Below are 18,893 nucleotides of genomic sequence, written 5' to 3' on the forward strand. Positions count from 1 at the left end.
AGTAAACGCTAAGCCACCTGCTGATGGGTTTTAGTGACTTCCAAGTCTGGGACTCAAACTGCCTCTGGCCCTGACCTTCATCGGAGCCATGTAGGCCCTTGGTCTGTGCAAGGCACAGCCCGCGATGAGCCCGTGTGGTTCTCTCTGTGACTGCAGAGGCCCCGGAGGGCCTGGCGGGCTCTAGGTGTTCTGTTTGCGTGTGGCCTCTCAGAGGATGACATTTCACAGATCTGTGAAGAGTAAAGATCAAATTTATTTAATACAACATCCCGCAGGGTCCCTGCAGCTATGTCACTGAGGCCATCTTGGTTAGGTGTGCGTACTCCACAGTGCCAAGGGCGGCAGCCCTGCGTCCATGCTCCCAAGACCCCCCTCAGAACCATCTTGAGACCTCAGAAGACCATTTTTTTTAAAGCAAGGAATAAATAAAAAAAAAATTAGTAAGAAAAATACACATTTCATTTTCCTATTAAAAAACACTATCTGCTGTAGGCTCCCATCATCTCATCCTTTGGCCCTCAGCAGGGAGAAGAAAAGAGAAGATACAGAAAACCGCCCAGAACACCCGTGCCTGCCCCACCTCCGGGTTCTGCCTGTGTCAACTGGGCTTCAGGTCGGTGGATCAAAGGAGGTGCTCCCAAGCCACGGTGTTCTCCCACTGTGGCGGGTGACGTCATAGAGGGGACAGACAGAAGCTGTATGGCCAGCACTGTGCACTTCCAAAGAACAAGGGCTACCCAGAGCTACAGGCTTTTGAAGGACCACAGGAAAAGAAAGAAAAGAAGAAAACAAACTACCCTAAAACAAGCTGCCCCCAGACCAGGCCATTGACTAGAAGTAACTGACTATAAAACAAAACCAGAGTCAGTGTAGGAGGGTACATGGGAAAGGTTTTTTTTAAATCTCCGTACAAGACAAAGTATTCAAGTTTCGGAATATCCCCATGGCCTGTTTACCCTGAACTCCTGCTGCTCTTCCAAATTGCATGGATGCTCCAACTTGGAAGGAGGGTCACCTGGGCAATTAAACAGCCCCTCCTGACTTCTTCATGCCCAACGTTAACACAACAGGGTGGACACAAGAACTGGTGGTTTGGCTGGAGGAATTGCTATGTTCGGTGGGAGCAGGGCAGGTCATAAATAAATGCGCAGAACTCTTGGAACACAGGAAGCATCTGCTCCTCTTGGGGACGTGGATGTCCTCTCGGGGATGAGCCCTTGTCTTCATGGTCCTAAGTTCCATCAAGGGAGCCTTCCGTTCTCTGTAGTGACAAGAGACAACACAATCGACGGTCACACCCCTCAGGATTGAAGGTTGCCCTGGGAAGTAATTCGGTGGTAGATTGCTCCTGGGTTCAAACCCCAGTCCACCCTGCCGCAGATTCCTCCTGAGTCCTGCTACTGGCAAAAAAAGGAAAGAGATTCTGATACACTCTGATGAACCTTTCAAGAATTAAGCTAATGAAATAAGCCAGGAAGAAAAGGGCAAATGTGGAATGATCCCACTTGTACGACGTACAACAATGATCAAATTTACAAAGACAGAAGGTGGCATAGCGGTTGCCGGGGGCGAGGGCAGAAGCAATGAGGAGTTACTGTTTAATGGGTACAGAGTGTCAGTTGGGGATGATAAGTTCCGGGGATGGAGAAGGTGTTGGTGGCACAGCAATGTGAATGCAACTGATATAACTGAGATTATATATATATATATATATATATATATATATATATATATATATCAGTACTGGGGGTCAAATCAGTGCCTCATGCATGTGCTAGGCAAGTGCTCTGCCACTGAGCCACACCCCAGCCCTTGAATTATACACATTTATTTTTCCAGTACTGGGGATTGAACCCAGGTGTGCTCTATCACTGAATTGCATCCCCAACCCCAGTTTTCAATTTTGTTTTGAGACAGTCTTGCTAAATTGCCCAGACTGGACCTTGAATCTGCAATCCTCCTGCCTCAGCCTCCCAAGTCCCTGGGATTACAGGTGGGTGACACCACATCTGGCTGAATTATGTTTTTAAATGTTAAAATGATAAATTTCAGGTTATTTATATTTTATCATAGTAAAAAGTTTTGTTTTCTTTCTTTTCTTTCTTTTTTTTCTAATTCCTCACGTCTTCTTCTAGTGTTCTTTAACTGACTCAAAGGTACTTGTGTCACTTTCCTGCCTACCACCTGCCCGGGCCCCCCTCTGACCCAGCACTCTTTCCTAAGCTGAGGATGCAAGAACCTGCCCTCAGGAACTCTGTGTTCCATCAATTACTGACAGCCCTAGATCAAGTCTCTCCCCAGACACCTCGACTCTCCCTCTTTGGGGACAGATAGTGCCCAGGGCACTGCTGTAGGACCAAGGCCAGAGACGGAAAGGGCTGGGCCACAGTTGGCAGGGCCTCGGGTTTTGAAGTAAAGGTTAACATGCCCACACCCAAGGATGGGATTTGCTGTGCTTGAGTCAGAGGCTGTCGGCCTCCCAAGTACGGCCGCAGAATCGCTCTGCTTCCAGTCAGAACATGATATGGACCTCCTCAAGGGGCATTTTGCTTTGAGCCTCCCCTGGGATCTCTAATTTCTACTTCTAGAAAGTCCTCTGAACATTTCCCATATACGAAGACTGTGCTAGGTGCCCATTTAATCCTTGCAACGACTAGGCAAGGAGTTTTCATGTCCCCAGTTTATAGGCGGGGAAACAGAGGTCTGGAGGGATTAAGACAGGGCTCTGCAGCTTGTCAGGGGGAAGTTAAGTTTGAATGTGAATCTCCGGTTCCTAAGTCCAAGCTTGGTTTTGGCTGAACCCTAGGCCTTGGGGAAAGCAACTGTTACATTCCCCAAGTGGGGCAGGGGCATTTCAGGGCCAAATAAAGTTAAATCCCCCAAGCACATTCACTATGGCCAACGTGTTGGGTGGAAAGGGCTTTAAAGTGGATAACCAATGAGTTTCTCTGGGGGTTTGCATGGTTTCTCATTTAGACTCTAAGAAAATCCTAGAGCTGGACTTGGTGGGGGCACACCTATAATCCCAGCTACTCTGGAGGCTGAGACAAGAGGATCAAAAATTTGAGGCTAGCTTCAGCAGCTTAGTGAGACCCTGTCTCAATATAAAACACAAAAGGGGCTGGGGATGTGGCTCAGGAGTAGAGTGCTTGGTTAGCATGCGTGAGGTTCTGGGTTTAATCCCCAGTACCCACCATGTCCCTCAAAAAGAAAAAAAAAATTTAGTAAGTGGTCATTGTTGTTGCTGTCAGGCTGTTGCTGATGCTCTCCAATTTGTAGATGGGGAAACTTAAAGAGGGTTGAAGAGCTGGAGAACCCACTCTCCAGTCTCCTGAGCCCTGCTACTGGGCAAGTTTCCTTGCAGCTCAGCTTCCTGCAAGCCCCAGGAAGGAGAAAAGCGAGCTATTACTGACAAATGCCTTTTTTTTTCTTTTTTTTTTTTTTACCCCATAAGAAAACAGGTTCTTGTCAAGATCTCAAGACCCTTGCAGGTCCAGATTCTCCCCCTTCACTTAGGCACAGGGTGTTCTCTTGCACGTTATCTGTCTGCATTGGCCGCAAACACAATTTATAAACAAGGCAAAAATGGCAGAGGAAAAATGAAGTCAGAATGTGCCATTGAAGCAAGTCAAACAATACCAAATTAGTCGCTGGCTAAGTGGCTGTCTCATTGTTAAGATATTTCCTCCAATATGTTTTCAGAAGCAACGGCCATTAAACAAGAGCGGAATGATCGCCAGGTTTGATTTCAGGAAGGAACTCCCCTCCCATTTCCCCGTGAGGCGATTCAATTAATTTTCTCTGGACCCGCTCGCTCGGGCTGATTATGAGGGAAACTATACCTGCTTCTTTTATAAACAAAATCCACTCGCTTAAAGATTCAAAATTCCATTCCCGCCAGCTGAGAGCCCCTGTCTCCCGCCAAATGCAGGGACAGGACCAGCCTGGGTGAGCTCTGGGGAGCCTCCTGGGGGCAGAATTCTGGGGGCAGACCCACCAGGAAAGGGAAAGTTCTGTCTGAACTGGAGCTTGGAATCTTTGTCCAGAGAGACCCTTTGGATGGAAGACAAAGTAAATAGGTTGATCCTGCAGGGTGTCTATCCCCATGGGCAGCCGCCCTGCCCTGGGTGGACATAGCCCTGTCTATCTCAGCAGAGATAGTTTTATCAGGATCCCACACTGGCCAGGGAGCAAAGATCCCACTCTCTTGAGGCCTTGATCACTAGGACAGTGGCTTTATTCCACGGGGAGTCTTGGGTTGCGGGCAGCACTGGCTGGGAGCCTGGAGACCCGGCCCTGGGGGATGCTGGGCAAGTGATCCACCAATGCACACCTCAGGTTCTCCTCATCCATAAACAAGGCTCCCTGCTTCTCTGGGGCCACAGTCTCTTATTTCAGGAGTCTGGCTGGGTGTAGGCTAGAGAAAAACTTCCACTTCATTCCTCTCTTCCTTAAATTGATAGCTTTCTTCCACAACAAGAATGTCAGTGGCTTCCTGTCTGTCAAAGGCATAATACGCTCTGTTTTACAAGAATTCAGACTTGGGCAAAACAAAGGAAGCCGGGGGCCCACTGGAAGGGCTAGCAGAAACCTTGTTGGAAGTTCTTCCCAGGCTGAAAGAAGCCGTTTATGAGGCAAATTCCTCATTTCTTAAGAGAACAGCTGCCTGGTTAACTCTTGCTTTGCTGGGTAGCTTGAGAAAGGTTGAGAGTGGGTAGATAGTAGGAGACAGGCCTCGATACAGTTTGAACTGGGTCTCTGTGTCTTTCTTTAAAAAAAAAAAATAGCTGACTAGGGTGGCATAAACCTAAAATCCTAGCTCCTCGGGAGGCTGAGGCAGGAGGATTGCAAGTTTGAGATTGGCCTGGGCAATTCAGTGAGCCTCTGTCTCAAAATAAAAAGTAAAAAGGGCTGGGGATATAGCACAGTAATAGAGAGACCTTGGGTTCAATTCCCAGTGCCGAAAAGGAAGGGGGGAAAAAAAAGCAATAGGTACCCTAGATTCCCAGGATTTCCAGGGTCCCTTTTCATATGTGGGTTGAGAGATAATGATGGAAATAGTGGAAGAAAATATTCAAAATCCGAATTGGCCCGGCTAATCAGAGGAGCCCAGGGTTCCCAGTCTAAAACAGTGTGGGGGTGGGAGGGGGATGAGGGGAAAGCAGGCCCTGGGAGGGTCAGGAGAGATTTCACCATTCCACAGAGAACTTTTTTAAAATGAGGTATATGAAATGTGTACTTACAGAATATCTGTTTTCCATGAAATCTACAAAACAAAGGATAACAGGTCAGTAATTCAAAGAGACACCGGGGCTTCCCGCCAGATCTCAGGGGCTGGAACAGGTTGGGGAAAGAGGGTGGGGACAATGATACAGAAGGGGACACCAGGCCATATTCTGACTCGGTGCTGCGGTTTATAGCTCCTTTACCCTGAGACCTTCAAGCTCCCTAAGGTATACAAGTTATATAATATGTATAAGTTATAACTTATATAAGATATATAAATCCCAAGACACCTCTTTTTTTAACATTTTAAATAGTTTTTTTTTTTTTAATTTAGTAACACTCTTTTTTTTTTAAGGGAAATATTGTAAACGAGAAAGGAGAAAGTAGAAAATAAAAATGATCTCAGATCTCATTCTCTGAATCCCACTGACACTTTTTCCCTGTCATTTTCTGCTATTAGTAGGCATTTTTTTTGGGGGGGGGCGTGCAGTTACAATTATATGAAATTTTATATCCTATCTTTTTTTTATGTAATGTGCTTTCTACATATTTTCTGGTAACTTCGTAAACATGATTGTTAGAGTAGCTACGTCACAATCGTTAAGTGGACGTGCTACTGTTTACTTGATGATTTCCTTACTTTAAAAAGTTAGATTCTTCCCAAGATTTTGCTATTTGAAGTTATACTGTCAGCATCTTCTTTGTGAGTAAAGATGTTTCCCTATTTCAGACTATTTGTCTGCCTATTCCCAAGAGTAGGATCAACAGAGCAGGAGTACATATGTGGCCAAGGCTCTTGGCATATGTATAGCCAAACTATCTGGAGGGCAGGGCAGGCCCTTCCACTTTCCCTGGAGAGTCACGTCTCAGTTCCTAGGAGGCCCATTGTCTTCTTCCTGGAAGGCATGCTGTGGCTGGTTGGCCATGCCAGGCCACCATCGTGCAAACCGCCCCAACCAAATGTCAGGAAGAGGAGAGCGAGGGTGAGAGAAGCCAAAGATGACAGAAAGCTCTGCGAGGAGGGAGAGGGGTCACTGCCTGTGTTGGCTAGAGGTGGCTTTCACGCTCAGAGACAAGGGATTGGTTTGCCGCTTTGAGCAGGACCAGGCCCTAACTTGTACCATCCATGGGCTGTGTGTGGACTCTGTTGCTCATCGTAGCCTAATGAGGGGATAAGTCTGGCATTGGGAACGTCCCGTGGCACCCCCACAGGGACAGACCACCTGATGCAGGTGAACTTCCCCCTCAAGTTCTGCCAGAGATCCCACACAGCACCTGAGATGGGTGTGACCTGCCGAGATGTCAATCAACCTGCTGACTGCAAGACCCCATGAAGCCAGACTGCCCTTGAAACCTTATCCCTGCCTTTGACGTTCCCCCCTTAAATAAACCACCCGAGCCATCTTTCCTTTGTCTAGTTCCAGCTCCCATGTGGACTAGATCTCTCAGGGACTTTGCTTTTGTAAATACATTTCTGACTATTTGTATTTTGCTCTTCACTAATTATTTGAGTCTTTAAGGTTTAGGGGGGCTGACACCTCCTGAGCAGGAAGAAGATGCTGGCTTTTGCCCCCACGAATCCTGAATGGTCAGTGGCTCCCGTGTGGGGATGGATTTTCCAGAAATCTCACTGCAGACAAAGACTTGAGGACAGAGTAGGGAACCTCTTCAGCTGCCTGGGGAAGGCCCCCAGGTTCAAACCCAGTTCCTTCTAGATCTTGGGCTATCTCAGGGACCATCTGTCACGGCAGGAACCACAGCCCATCTGTTTCTCTAATTTAAAAATAGCCTGTTTCTGCAAGTTCCCCCCAGCCCCATCATCTCACACTCAATTTGTGCCCTCCCTTCTAGAAGGAACAGGGCCAGAAGATGGCACAATAGCCAAGGGTTGAGCCTGGTGTCACCTCTGCACATTGAGCCAGGTTGCAGGCAGCACTTCCCAACCCAATTCTGACTGGGAGGAACCAAACCAGCCCAGGCACTGGCTCTGCCACAGTCCCAACCAGACACAAGGGAGAAAGCGCCTCAAGGCCGTGCTTCCTAAAACAATTTGAGTGTGGATCACTAACAATTCAAATATGCTAATAATACGATGAAACACCAAGTCCATGTCCACTTATAGTTTTTGGTAATAGAACCAACATAAAAATAGAATTTGATGGTAGTAGCATTTTGTTGTTGTTGTTTTGGAGCTAGGTAGTCTACTAAGGAGCTACCTCCCCAGAGCTTTTTATTTTTTATTCTGAGACAGGGTTGCCTCAAAACTTACGATCCTCCTGCCTCAGCCTCCTGAGTACCTGGGATTCCAGGCGGCGCCCCATGCCCTGCAGCATCCACATTTTTCACAGGTACCTCTTTTTTTTTTTTTTTTTTTTTAATCGTCTTGCATGCTGAAGGAGGAAACAATCTGGGGGGCAGGTTGGCAGTGCCTCCTGACCTGGCTGGCCTGGGGCCTTGCAGGATGGGTGGGGACGGACTCTCAAGTGTTCTTCTCTCCCTCCAGGGGGGACTTGGCCCAGAGGCCTCCTTTTCTTTGGTTCTTTCCTGATGACCATTTCCTGTTGTGGCTGTGCCGCGCCGTAGGCCCCAGCCCTATCTGTTGAGTCAGACGGGGTCCCCTCCTCATCTGACGAGCAGCCTGCTCAGCCCTCCACGGCTCACTCTGTGCCAGAAACTCAGACATCCATGATGTTTTTAAGGGAGCAGATACCCCTGGTCCTCACCACGTCCCCTGCCGCCCAATGTGCCAAGGGTAGCTTTTCTGAGAACAGCCCCAACAGGAAATGACCCCCCCAGATTGGCCAACACAAATGCAGCAGGAGCACAGTGGGTTTGGCTCCTGAGAAGCAGAACTTCATTCAGATCTGAGGGGAAACTCGGGCGTAGGAGAAACTATCTATGGGGTCTTATAGTCACATTGTGGATTAAGGATTAGAATCAGCTGTAAGGGACCCGCGGACTAACTCTTAGAAGGGATGATCCCCCAGGCAGCTTCAATATGTTCAGGGGGACGGGTTGGGGGTGACCAAGGCAAAGACGAATGACCCCTAATTCCAGAAGCCAGGACCTTGAGACTCCCTGAATGTTATGATTGGAAGGAATTTAAGATCATTGGTTTGACCACTACTTCATTCAACAGGTATCAACATTGCGTTTGGCCAAATTCACAGAGACAGAGGGCAGAAAGGAGCTCTGGCAGAAGCCAGGGAGAGCAGAGTCTTTGGTTCTTGGGCATGGAGGTTCATCTGAGAGACATGAAGAGGGTTAGAAAAAGTGATGGCTGCCCAACAATGTGACTGGACTTCATGCCACTGAACTGCACATTTGAAAATGGCAGGTGTTGTGCATATTTTAGAACCATTTTCAGAAAGAAAGAAAGTTAAGCTTAGAGCTGAAGCCAAGAATGCAAAGACCAGGTGTTTCCCACAGGCTGTGAGCACCCCATGAGGATTCCTGGTTGTCCCCAAAGTCTCTCCAGGCCCTGCCCTGGGGCTCCTTGGAGGCAGGCTGCCCATGCCCTTTTGCTTATCTAGGGGAGCGGTTTTCCTTTGTATCACTCAGGGGACAAGGGGGCATAAGAGTGAGAACAACGCCCTATGAGCCATTTCCCAAAATAGTCAGTGCTGAAGTACTGCCAGTTAGAAGATGGTGCAGAGGAGAGGAAGGGATGTGACCTCAGGCCCTGCTCTGCACCCACCAGGCCCATTGATCCGTCTGCCCGGCCACCCACCCTGGGTCTGTGTTTTGGGAGTCAGCCCCTGCCACACACACAAATTGTTTCTGGGTTTTTCCTGCCAGTCAACCCTGAGTGATCGTGCCAGGGTTCCTAGAGAGCAAGAAAGACCCTTGGCCTTCCAACAAGAAGCAGCATCTGTGTGGCACAATTAGGATGGAGGGAGCGCAGAGGGTCTCCCACAATGATTAGCTTGTAGAATGATTCTCAAAAGTAAGTTCTCCAAACCAACAGCACTAGTCACGGGCGAAAACTGTGTGAGAAATGCAAATTCTCCAAAGCAAGGAAGATGACCAGTGAGAAGCATGTATCCAGTTGGTTTGGCAACACAGAGAAGAAATGGGAAGAATTGGAAGAGTACCACCCCGGGCCAGGCTCCACTGGGTTCACTGCCTGCTGTGTCACTGGCTGTGGGACAAGGACACATTACTTAACCGTTAGGCCCACCTCCCCCATCTGTAGAGCAGGAATGATAATCAGGCCCCATCAACTCTAGGCTTGAGGAGGAAGTGAGGGTTCCGAGGTCTCACGCACAGGGGTGCTCAATAAATGTTGCCTGTCACTATGAAAGGCGAAAGGGACGCTCCAAACCTGAAGGGAATTGGGGTACAGAGAGAAAAATCAACATGAAACCGAAGAGAGAGGCAGAGATGGAGCCGTACCAGGAGCAAGGAGCTGCTGAAGAATCTGGAGAATGATAAAGATTTGGAGGTGCCAGGAGAAAGGGTTGTTCTTCATAGGCTCTGGGGGAAGGGTAAGTAGAGGAATGTTAAGGATGAGCGTGGGAGGAGCCCAACGTGGGTGGATTATCAGCGACTGAAGGATCTGGCCCCCTGGATGATCATCTGGCTTCCCCCGAGGCAGACAGGGATCCCTGTTTGGGGGTGGGGAGTAGAGAAAAGGGGATTACAGAGTAGATAGTTTCACTAAGGGAGTCCCGGAGAACTGAGGAAAGACATCCTCAAACCTGTCCTTTAGCAAATCAATAGGAGGAAGAGGAACGAAAAGGAATCAGATGTGGCCTGTGTTCTTTTCTCCTTGAGCAATGGCCGAAGGGGAATACTCAGAGACAGGAAACCCCTTGGACCCGAGCCTTCTGGGAGAAGTTGGGGGCACAGCGTTAGGCAGCTGCAGGCCCCAAGGACTACAGCCCAGGTAAGACTCAGGGCTCTCTCTACCCTCAGCCCCTGGGCAGGTTACAGACCTGCCAGGTTAGAGAACAGGCTGCAGAGGACCCAGCCCTCACTGCCCTGCTTCTCCCCAGGCCTGGGAGTCCAGAGACTAGTCCTGTTCTGGGCAAGGTACTGCACTCTGTCGGGCCCGAGTTCCTCCAGCAACTTTGGCAATTTTAAAGTAAAACTGAATGATGCTCACCCTACGAGGGGGTCACACACTGACTGCTTGGAATAATGAACGCCACAGCCCCAGATCCCATTTCACCCTGCTTTCTCACTCAATACACCGCTGTTCAGAAGTGGAAGAATCCGAGTCTCTGGGGGCTGAGACTTCTTGGCGGAAGTCACACACCTGGTAAGTGCAGCACCAGGACAGGGGCTCCCTGTCTCCTCCCCACCTCGAGACCCTACAAGAGCTGGCTTCTTACAATGCCCCTGTCTCCAGCCTAAGAAGTCAGTTTGCAACAGCCCAGGACTGAGTAATCTAGAACCAGCCGTGGGATCCCCACGAGGACCTGCTGGAACAGCTGGCTGCCTTAGGAGATCAGAAGAGGGCACTTCAAAATAGGCCATTTTGGCTTCTTTTGAGCTAGAGGTAAATGAACATCGACAGATGCCAAAAGGAGTCTCCTCGGGGCTTCCTTATTTGATTAAAAGTAATAACTTCTGAGACTGGAGGATTTCCTCCCAGGGACATTTCAGGGCCATGAAGATGGAGAGTTGGTGCCAAGATGAACCTACACCAGCAAATCTTACTCCATTAATTTTCCCCAGATATTTACCTTTCCATTTGCTCCCCTTGGAAGCCTCAAGCCCCTCATCCTTTGTTTTGTCACTACTTTATAAATTTATTGTTCTTTGTTAAGATGCTATAGAGACCCCAAGTTCTAACCACTCCTTTTGACTCCTGGAAGGGCTGGTTCTTAGAGACTTGCTTGTTGTGTGACCTTGAACAAATATCTTAACCTCTCTATGCTTCAATATCCTCATCTGCAAAATGGGATTTGTTGTGAGGGTGGAAAGATATGATGGAATAGGCCACTTAGTACATGGAGTAAGTGCTCAACTATGAGCTTTTGAAATAACTGAAGCAACTGAAATTGAATACTTCAGCATTGACCCAAGAGAGTGAGCAATCCCCAAAGACATTAGGAAACTGATGAGGCATTTTATACAATTGACCAATGGGTTCAACCTTGAACCTTAGCTCTGACTTTTCTGTTCCACTGAACAAATATAGAAAACAACCCAAAGGCACCAACAGGGCTGGGGATGTAACTCAATGGTACAGCTTTTATTTCTGAATTTATATTTTGCTAGCTCTGAATATGTTTAAATAGGCACTTGAACCAAAAATTCCCCAGCAAAGGTTTTCAAAAAGTGTTAAGTCCCACAAGTGGCTAAGTTCCTGCTCTATTCATGAATATACTTTTTATTTTAAACAAAGATGCATTAAAGAGTAATCACTCTGAGATAAAAAGTAGGCTCATCAGGTCATTGAATAGTTCCTTTAAAGACAGTGTTTCTTGCCAGGTGCTGTGGCCCATGCCTATAATCCCAGCAGCTTGGGAGATTGAGGAAGGAGGATCACAAGTTCAAAGCCAGCATCAGCAACTTAGTGAGACCCTGTCTTTAAATAAAATATAAAAGGGGCTGGGGCTATGGCTCAGTGGTTAAGAACCCCTGGGTTCAGTCCTGGGAAAGAAAGAAAGAAAGAAAGGAAGGAAGGAAGGAAGGAAGGAAGGAAGGAAGGAAGGAAGGAAGGAAGGAAGGAGAGAGAGAGAAAGGGGGAGAGGGGGAGAGAGAGAGAGAGAAAGGGGGGAGAGGGGGTGGAGAGAGGGGGAGAGAGAGAGAGAGAGAGAGAGAGAGAGAGAGAGAGCGCTTCTCAAATGTGGGCAGCATCAGAAACCCCTGAGAGCTTGAGTTCAGATTCCGGAGAATCTGATTCAGTGGATGTGGGTCTGACCGAGATCACTGCTGCTGCTGGTGGTTCATGAACCACTCTGAGTAGCACTTTTTACAGGTATTCTTCAGCTATTAAGGACTCCATTTCAAAGAATTCACTTACATAAATGTCTACTGTACAAAGCAAGAGATTCAGAGGTAGATGTTTATACCTTTTGTACCTCTATGGTCCCCCCCGCCCAGTGCTGGGGACTGAATCCAGGGCCTGTACAGGCTGGGCAAATGCTCTACCATCGAGTTACATCCCCAGCCCTGTTTGTGTCTTTAGGTTGCTGACTTCCTTTCAGAATTTAAAAGTACTCTTTGTGGATTCCATTTCATCAGAATTGAATACAATAATTCTATAAAAAACACAATTTTGGGGTGCTTCCCCAGCTTCCCCAATTTCAACTGTGTTCTTCAGAGAGAAGCGGGCAGTGAGGGGGCTGACTTGAGGCTTGGCACAAAGGAAAGGAAGTGGAAGCAGATTCATAAGCCCACCCTAGCCCCAGAGCCACCACTAGGGCATCTTCAAAGCACAGCTCTTGATTCTGCCTAAGGCCTTGGGTAGCCCTGGCCCCAGTCCCATGAGGGAGCAAGGGAGGCTCACTGGCCTCACCATACATACACGGTATGTAGGCTGTGCAGCGTGGCCTCTCTCGGGTAGTAAGCGCTTGCTGACAACAGACACAGCAAAAGCAGCAGTGGGTGGAGGGGAGACAGAAACCCTGGTGCAGGAGGTGACGCCCTTTGTACCTTCTTTGCTTCCTCTTTCCCCTCCCCACTCCCAAGGCCCCATCTGTGACTCCAGCCCCCCCACACACACCAAGGAGAACCAGGGGCCCCTCACTCACTGGGGTTGGCTTTCCGGATCTCACTGTACACCGTCTCTGTCCCCTTCGTTCCCAGAGCTGAAAAAGGGACCAGGCACAAGTCAGTAGCTGCCTCCGGGTCCCAGGCCAGCCCACAGCTATACCATCCCCCACCCCAGCAGTACCCACAGCCAAGCATTGAGACTTTGTCATTCCTCAACTTCAGAAGGTCCCAGCCTAACCAGGGTCACTCTTGGGCTGAAGTAGGAGGTCAGCAGGCCATTGTGAGGCAGGGCCACCTGTGCAGAGGAACCTTGAGCCTGAGGGGCCAATGGGAGGGGATCCACACAGGCCTGCAGCCCCAGCTCAGCAGCCCTTCCCCCTTTCCCTGAAGCCGCAACTCTGTGCCAACTTCTCTGCCCCATCCCCCCAGAGCCCAGAGCAGAACCAGGTGCTGAGTTCTGGGGTGGAGACTGGCATTTTTGGTGACTATGAGAATTAGCTGGACCAAAGACCGCTTACAGTTCTAGGTGACTGGGTGGCTGCTTTCAGTGCCAGCACCTGGGCCCCCGCAGTCTCGCTGACGGGCCTGGGGTGGGCCCTGGCACTGGTGTTAGTAGGAGTCCCCAGGGGATTCTAATGTGCAACTGGGGCTGAGATCCTCCGGGTTAGATCCTTTCAGAATAGAGGACAAGATGACCAACCTGGGTGTGGAGCAAACCAGACAGGTACAGAGAAACACGTACACGCACCCCATGTCCACACGCACTCATCCTCTGTGTGTAGACACACATGGTTGCACCCTGAAGCAGGCACACACAGACTGTGTACATACAGGCATGCACACCATGTGTACACCCTCACACACCATATCCACACCCAGGCACACCCAAGAACCCTAAAGAAACAAGATGGATCCTGGCCACTTCCCTAGCTCCTCTTTGCTCAAAAAACCAGGAAGTCTCATTGTAGAAAGGAGGCCCCCAGGCAGAGTAAGATGCTTCTTGCCATCACAGTGTCGCGGGGACATTTCTCTCCTAAGGGCACACCAGGGTCTATAACTGCATTGGGATACCCTCTACGCCCCATGCTCCAAGGACAGCCTTCTCCCGTCCTTACCCCACTCACATCCAAGCTGACACTGTCCTTCCTCTCTGTCCTTTCCTCCAAGACTCTGGCCCAGCTTTGCCCCTGTATTCCTGCATGCACCTCACACACCCTCACACACCCCTTTGCTCCTACCCTAGTCAACTACCTGGGCCCCTGTGCTCCCACTACACTTTGGGGACATTTACCTATACACATTGACTCTGTTCCCATTGACTCCTCTGGCAGGCCCTGAGCTCCTCCAGGCCAGTGGCTGAGGTCCTGAGTACTTTCCATTCCCAGGCCTTGCACAGTCACCTGGGGGCACCTGTCATAGTTTGATATGACAGTGCAAGTGCTAGCCAATATCCTGCAGGTGTCTCTACCTCAGAACCCCTGAGCTTCAGGCAGGTCTTGGCATAATCAGCCCCGTCTCTCAGGTTTTCCATCTATCAGCTAGAACATGCTGCCAGAGGAATCTGGGCTTCTTTGGGGATGAGTTAGGACTGAAATCTCTTTCACTGGACACTGAGTACTTATGGTTCCTGAGTGAAGGACTGCATGCCGGGGAGGAGTCTGGGGGTGCCCCAACCCCCACAGCCAAAGTTGGGGCATCTGGGGTGACAAAAGCCTTGTTGAAGACTCAGAGTGATTCCCCTCAGGCAGAGGTTGGAGCTCGGTGGAGTGGCAGAGGTACCAGGCTTCTCACTGCAGGATGCCTGCTTCAGGAGAACTCAGGAGGCACAGCAGAGATGCCCACACAACGCTCCACTCTAGTTTGGTGATATAGAGGGAAGTTGTAGGACCCCAAATCTGCTAGCCAATTCTCCACATCCCCAAGGGACCCTCTGTTCAATGTCAGGCCCCGGGGGAGTCACCCATTCAACATAACCTAGGCGCTCTGTGTGCCCAGAACCGTGGAGGGAGGCAAGGGGGTCAGATCTGGTCTCAGCTTTCAGCAGTTCCAGGATGTGGAGCAGGCAGGTGGGCACAGGGTGCTCATGAGCCTAACGCTGTGATAAATGCCACAGGGTGCTGTGCATGGGGGTCACTGCCAGCTCACCTCTGACCCAGATCCACAGTGGAGTTAGGGGAGAAGGGCACGGCGAGGGGTAGAGTTGGTGGCCAAGCTGGGGAGCTTGGACACCCTGAGAACTCCACTGTCCTGGAGCAGAAAGACATGGCCAGGAGACTTCTCTGATCATCCTGGGGACACACTTTGTGGACCTGAGTTACTGTACTTCACTCCCTCCCCGTCATCTCATAGCTCAGGGCAGCAGGGCCGTTTCTATTTCTAGGCAGAGCTGCACCCCGGCCTCTACTGCTGCCTGCCTACCTAGTTCTGCCCAGCTCAGCAAAGGGTGGGGTGCAGCTGATCACTGGCTCCCCTTCTCTTGCAGCCCTATGGCAGCAGCTGCCCGCTAATGACTAAACCAGGTTAGCAGGGTGTTTGTCTCTGCTGTCAGCAATGTTTCCGGAGAGGGCTTTATTTTGGCTTCTGTTTTTCTATGTTAACGGAGGCAGAGAAGGCTCAACGTCATGGGGTTTTCCCAGCAGACGGCCCCAGAGCAAACAGGCAGCAAACCAGGATTTAACGAGTTCCTTCCCGCCCCTCCTCCACCCCCTGTGACCACTTGGTCAGCAGCCAGCAAGGATTAGAGCTGGACAAGGTCCTCATCCCATCCTCTATAGTTGGAGGAGGGGAGGCCTGAAGAAAGGGGGACTGAATTGGCCAAGACCAGGTCAAGTTCACTTATCACTTGTCTTGAACCCACAAAGCCCTCGCCTAGTAGTGCCCACTCCCACCTATGGGAAGGCAGGGGCTGACACTGGAGGCTCAAGCCTGGCTTTCCCACTACCCCTTAGCTTCAAGGAGAGGCTGGGACAAGAGAACTCAATTTGAGTCCTCTGGAATCTCCCCATTGCCACCCAAGTGACCCTCATGCCAGCTCTACACAGGGCCCACACTATGCACGTTTGTGCAAGTTTGGAAAGGCAACAAGTTGGTTTGGCTGCAACCCATAGCTGTACCACTTGGCAGGGAACATCCAAGGCAATCACCTGCCTCACCCCATCATGGAAATCTCCATAGCCGTTCCCAAAGGAATGGCAAAAGGACATTTTCCAAGGACAGAACACAGCTTCCTTTTTCCTTTCAGCTTCCTTACACTCAAAGCCTCCCAGGCACCCTGGGGCCCTCATAGTCTCACGCACCTTGGCCCAGTAAGCTGTGAAGCAGAGGCAGGACCTGGCCCTCCATGGGAGGATCTGAAGCCTGGTGCCCCGGGTAGCAGGGGAGCATCACTGTTTACTGCAGACAGAAAATGTGCAGTAACTCCCTCACCCCGTCCTCTGGCTTCACTGCCGACTGGAGCACTCAGTGGAGTGTGGAGGGTCACGAACCAAGAGGAGAGCAGTGTTTTTCCACTTATGTTCAAAATCTTTGAGCAGCGCTGCCCTCTTGTTATCCATTCCCTTTCCTTCCGAGTCTGACATCCTCTTAGGAGGAAGTAAGCTGTCACTCACGGGGCCAAGCCCAGGATGCAGAGCAATGGAGCTGGCGCACCAAGCTCAGGCTGGTGGGACACCTTCCACAGTCCCACCCTTCCCAGCCCAAGTGGGGTCCCTCCTGAGCACCAGACCCTGTGCTCTCTCCTCCTGGGTATCTCTAGGGCATGTCAAACTCCACCAGCTGAATCAGATGTCGATAGGAGCTAGTTCCTCCCAACCTCGGCCATCACAACCGTGCCTGCAGCTGCTCCATCCAAGAACATGCAGTGATTCTAGTCTCTCCTGTCCTGGCCACTAAATTGTCATCACATGCTATGATCTATCTCCAAAATATATCGAGAGTCCATTCATTGCCAACGTTTTGGTCCCACCCTAGGCTCCAAGCCTGCCCCACTTTCTATGTTGGCCATGAGGATCTTCCAGAAGGACAGTGGAACCTGACACTTCCCTACCTAAAGCTTCCAAAGGCTCCTTAATCCTTTTAGAATAAGATGCAAAGAAAACCCCAGAGGTCCTGCATGCTCCAGCCCCAACTCCATCCTCCCCAGCTTCATTCACCTCATCTGTCCTGTCTATCTGTCCCTCTCTGCAGACACACAGGCCTCCTTACAGATATTAAAGGAGCCAAGCTCTGCATTGCCACACTGCCCTGCCTATTTCCTGGGTCTTCCAACCCTCCCTCTTTGGGGGATCACCTTCTTTGCCTCTTTCAGGACCCAGCTTAAATGTCAGCCCTCAACAAGTGTCCCCTTTTACGCCTTCTCTGCACCCGGTTTTGCTCTTTTCCGGCACTTAGGACCATCTGATAGGATCTGTTGCTACGCTTCCCTGTTTTCCTGGCTGCCCCTGAGGAGACCCTCCCTGAGGAGGAGGCTGGCTGTGCCTTTGCTTCTTGCACAGCAGCTGGGCCCTCGTGGGTCTCATCTCTGCTCAATAAGTGAATCACTTTACAAGAAAACGAAAAAGAGGAGGAAATCAAGGCTGCAGTGTCCCTCCCTCCTCTTGGGTCCATTTGGGACTTGGAAGTGGGATACTTGTCGCTGGTGCAGACTGAGCAGTCCACAGCTCTGAGGACTAGTCTGATGGAATACCACGGGAAAGGGGCCCAGAGTACAGCACGTAGCCCCGGGACTGCACGGGACAGCTTTCTCAGAAATGTTCTATGCACACACCCATCGGCACAGTGCCCAAACCATGCTAAACAAGAAAGTTAGGAAGGACTCCAAAACTCCTCCCAGAGCCAGGGATGGCTTCAGGACGTGGCCAAAACCACATGGCTCTGGCTCATGACAGGCAGACCCAGCCTGGAAAACTGCCCAGGCTCGCCTGGCCGAGAACAGCCTGTCTGTAGCCTGCGCAGGAAGGGAGACGGATGGCAAGGGTCCTAAGGAGCACCCCAGCAGGGCCGGAAGGTTCTTGATGGCTGTTTCCTTCGAGCACGCAAGAACCTAGAGGGAGCTGAGGAGCGGGAGGACTAGGAGAAGCATGGTTTTCGATTGGTGCCAAAAGAAACTAAGATTGATGTTCTGGCATTTGCTGTGGACTGGCCCACTTTCCGTCCGTCTCCCAGCACTGAACCAGAGATGGGGACTTCCAGGTGGCCTGCCCAAGACAGAATACTATGCACATTTTCACTTCATTGGCACATTACTTTTATTTAAGCTGAGGCATAAATCCAATGCCACCATTCCCACGGGATGGGATTCTGTGCTTTCAAAAGCGACCCTCTAAAGAGCAAATCCCAGACCTTAACAAGTGCGATGATTGACACATGTTCAGTCTGCATAGGAACATACTGCTTGTGGGCAAGGGGCCACTTCTGGGAGAAATTGAACATCTCAAAGTGAGGCTGCTCTCAAGGTCCCTTCCAGAGGAACAACTTGCTTGGCCCTCAGTCATCTCCTGGCACATGCGTAGTGAACCCTCAACATGTGTTACCATTATTCATAGCTTCATAACTAACAGTTATTAAATATTTACAGCTCCTGCCTTGGCACATTCTGTAGATCTGCTGACCATCTTCTTTCAGAGAGATGCTTCTCAATGAGCACAGCACCCCCAACGTGGTGCCTATACCCAAATCAAGAGCAAAGCATGGGCTTGGCTCACTGGGGGGTGGGGCTTACCTTGATGGGGCTCCACTGGGGTCACTTCCACCTCTGTATACTCTACGTCTGAGCTCAGAGAGTCTGTTCAAAGGAACCACAGCACCCTTTAGACAGCATCTCCCTTGGGGGTATCGGGCTACCTTAGAGATTTTTATCCCAATTATTAAAGTTTTCTGAATGTGCAGGGGAGCAGCTAGATGCAGGTGGAGCTCCATTCTAAGTGGACAAGAAACCTCAGACTAGGAAGGCAGGAGGAGCCCGCCACTGGCCTGGGACTCCCCGTTCATTTGGATGTGGA

The 18,893-nt window shown here is 50.1% G+C and overlaps 1 protein-coding gene across 1 annotated transcript in view; it reads right to left on the reverse strand.

The window, feature by feature from the left end:
* Nucleotides 1-231: 231 nt before the first annotated feature.
* Nucleotides 232-18,893, reverse strand: part of Pecam1 (platelet and endothelial cell adhesion molecule 1) — a 45,604-nt gene continuing 26,942 nt past the window's right edge. Inside the window, exons 13-16 of the mRNA XM_026402229.2 lie at nt 18,614-18,676; nt 12,933-12,989; nt 5,244-5,266; nt 232-1,261 (exon numbers count right to left, since the gene is read on the reverse strand). Coding sequence (XP_026258014.2) covers nt 1,232-1,261; nt 5,244-5,266; nt 12,933-12,989; nt 18,614-18,676 — 173 coding nt within the window. The 3' untranslated portion in view covers nt 232-1,231. The remainder of the gene's footprint in view (nt 1,262-5,243; nt 5,267-12,932; nt 12,990-18,613; nt 18,677-18,893) is intronic.

The sequence above is a fragment of the Urocitellus parryii genome, chromosome 7 (genome assembly GCF_045843805.1).
Source record: "Urocitellus parryii isolate mUroPar1 chromosome 7, mUroPar1.hap1, whole genome shotgun sequence".
Lineage (NCBI taxonomy): Eukaryota > Metazoa > Chordata > Mammalia > Rodentia > Sciuridae > Urocitellus > Urocitellus parryii.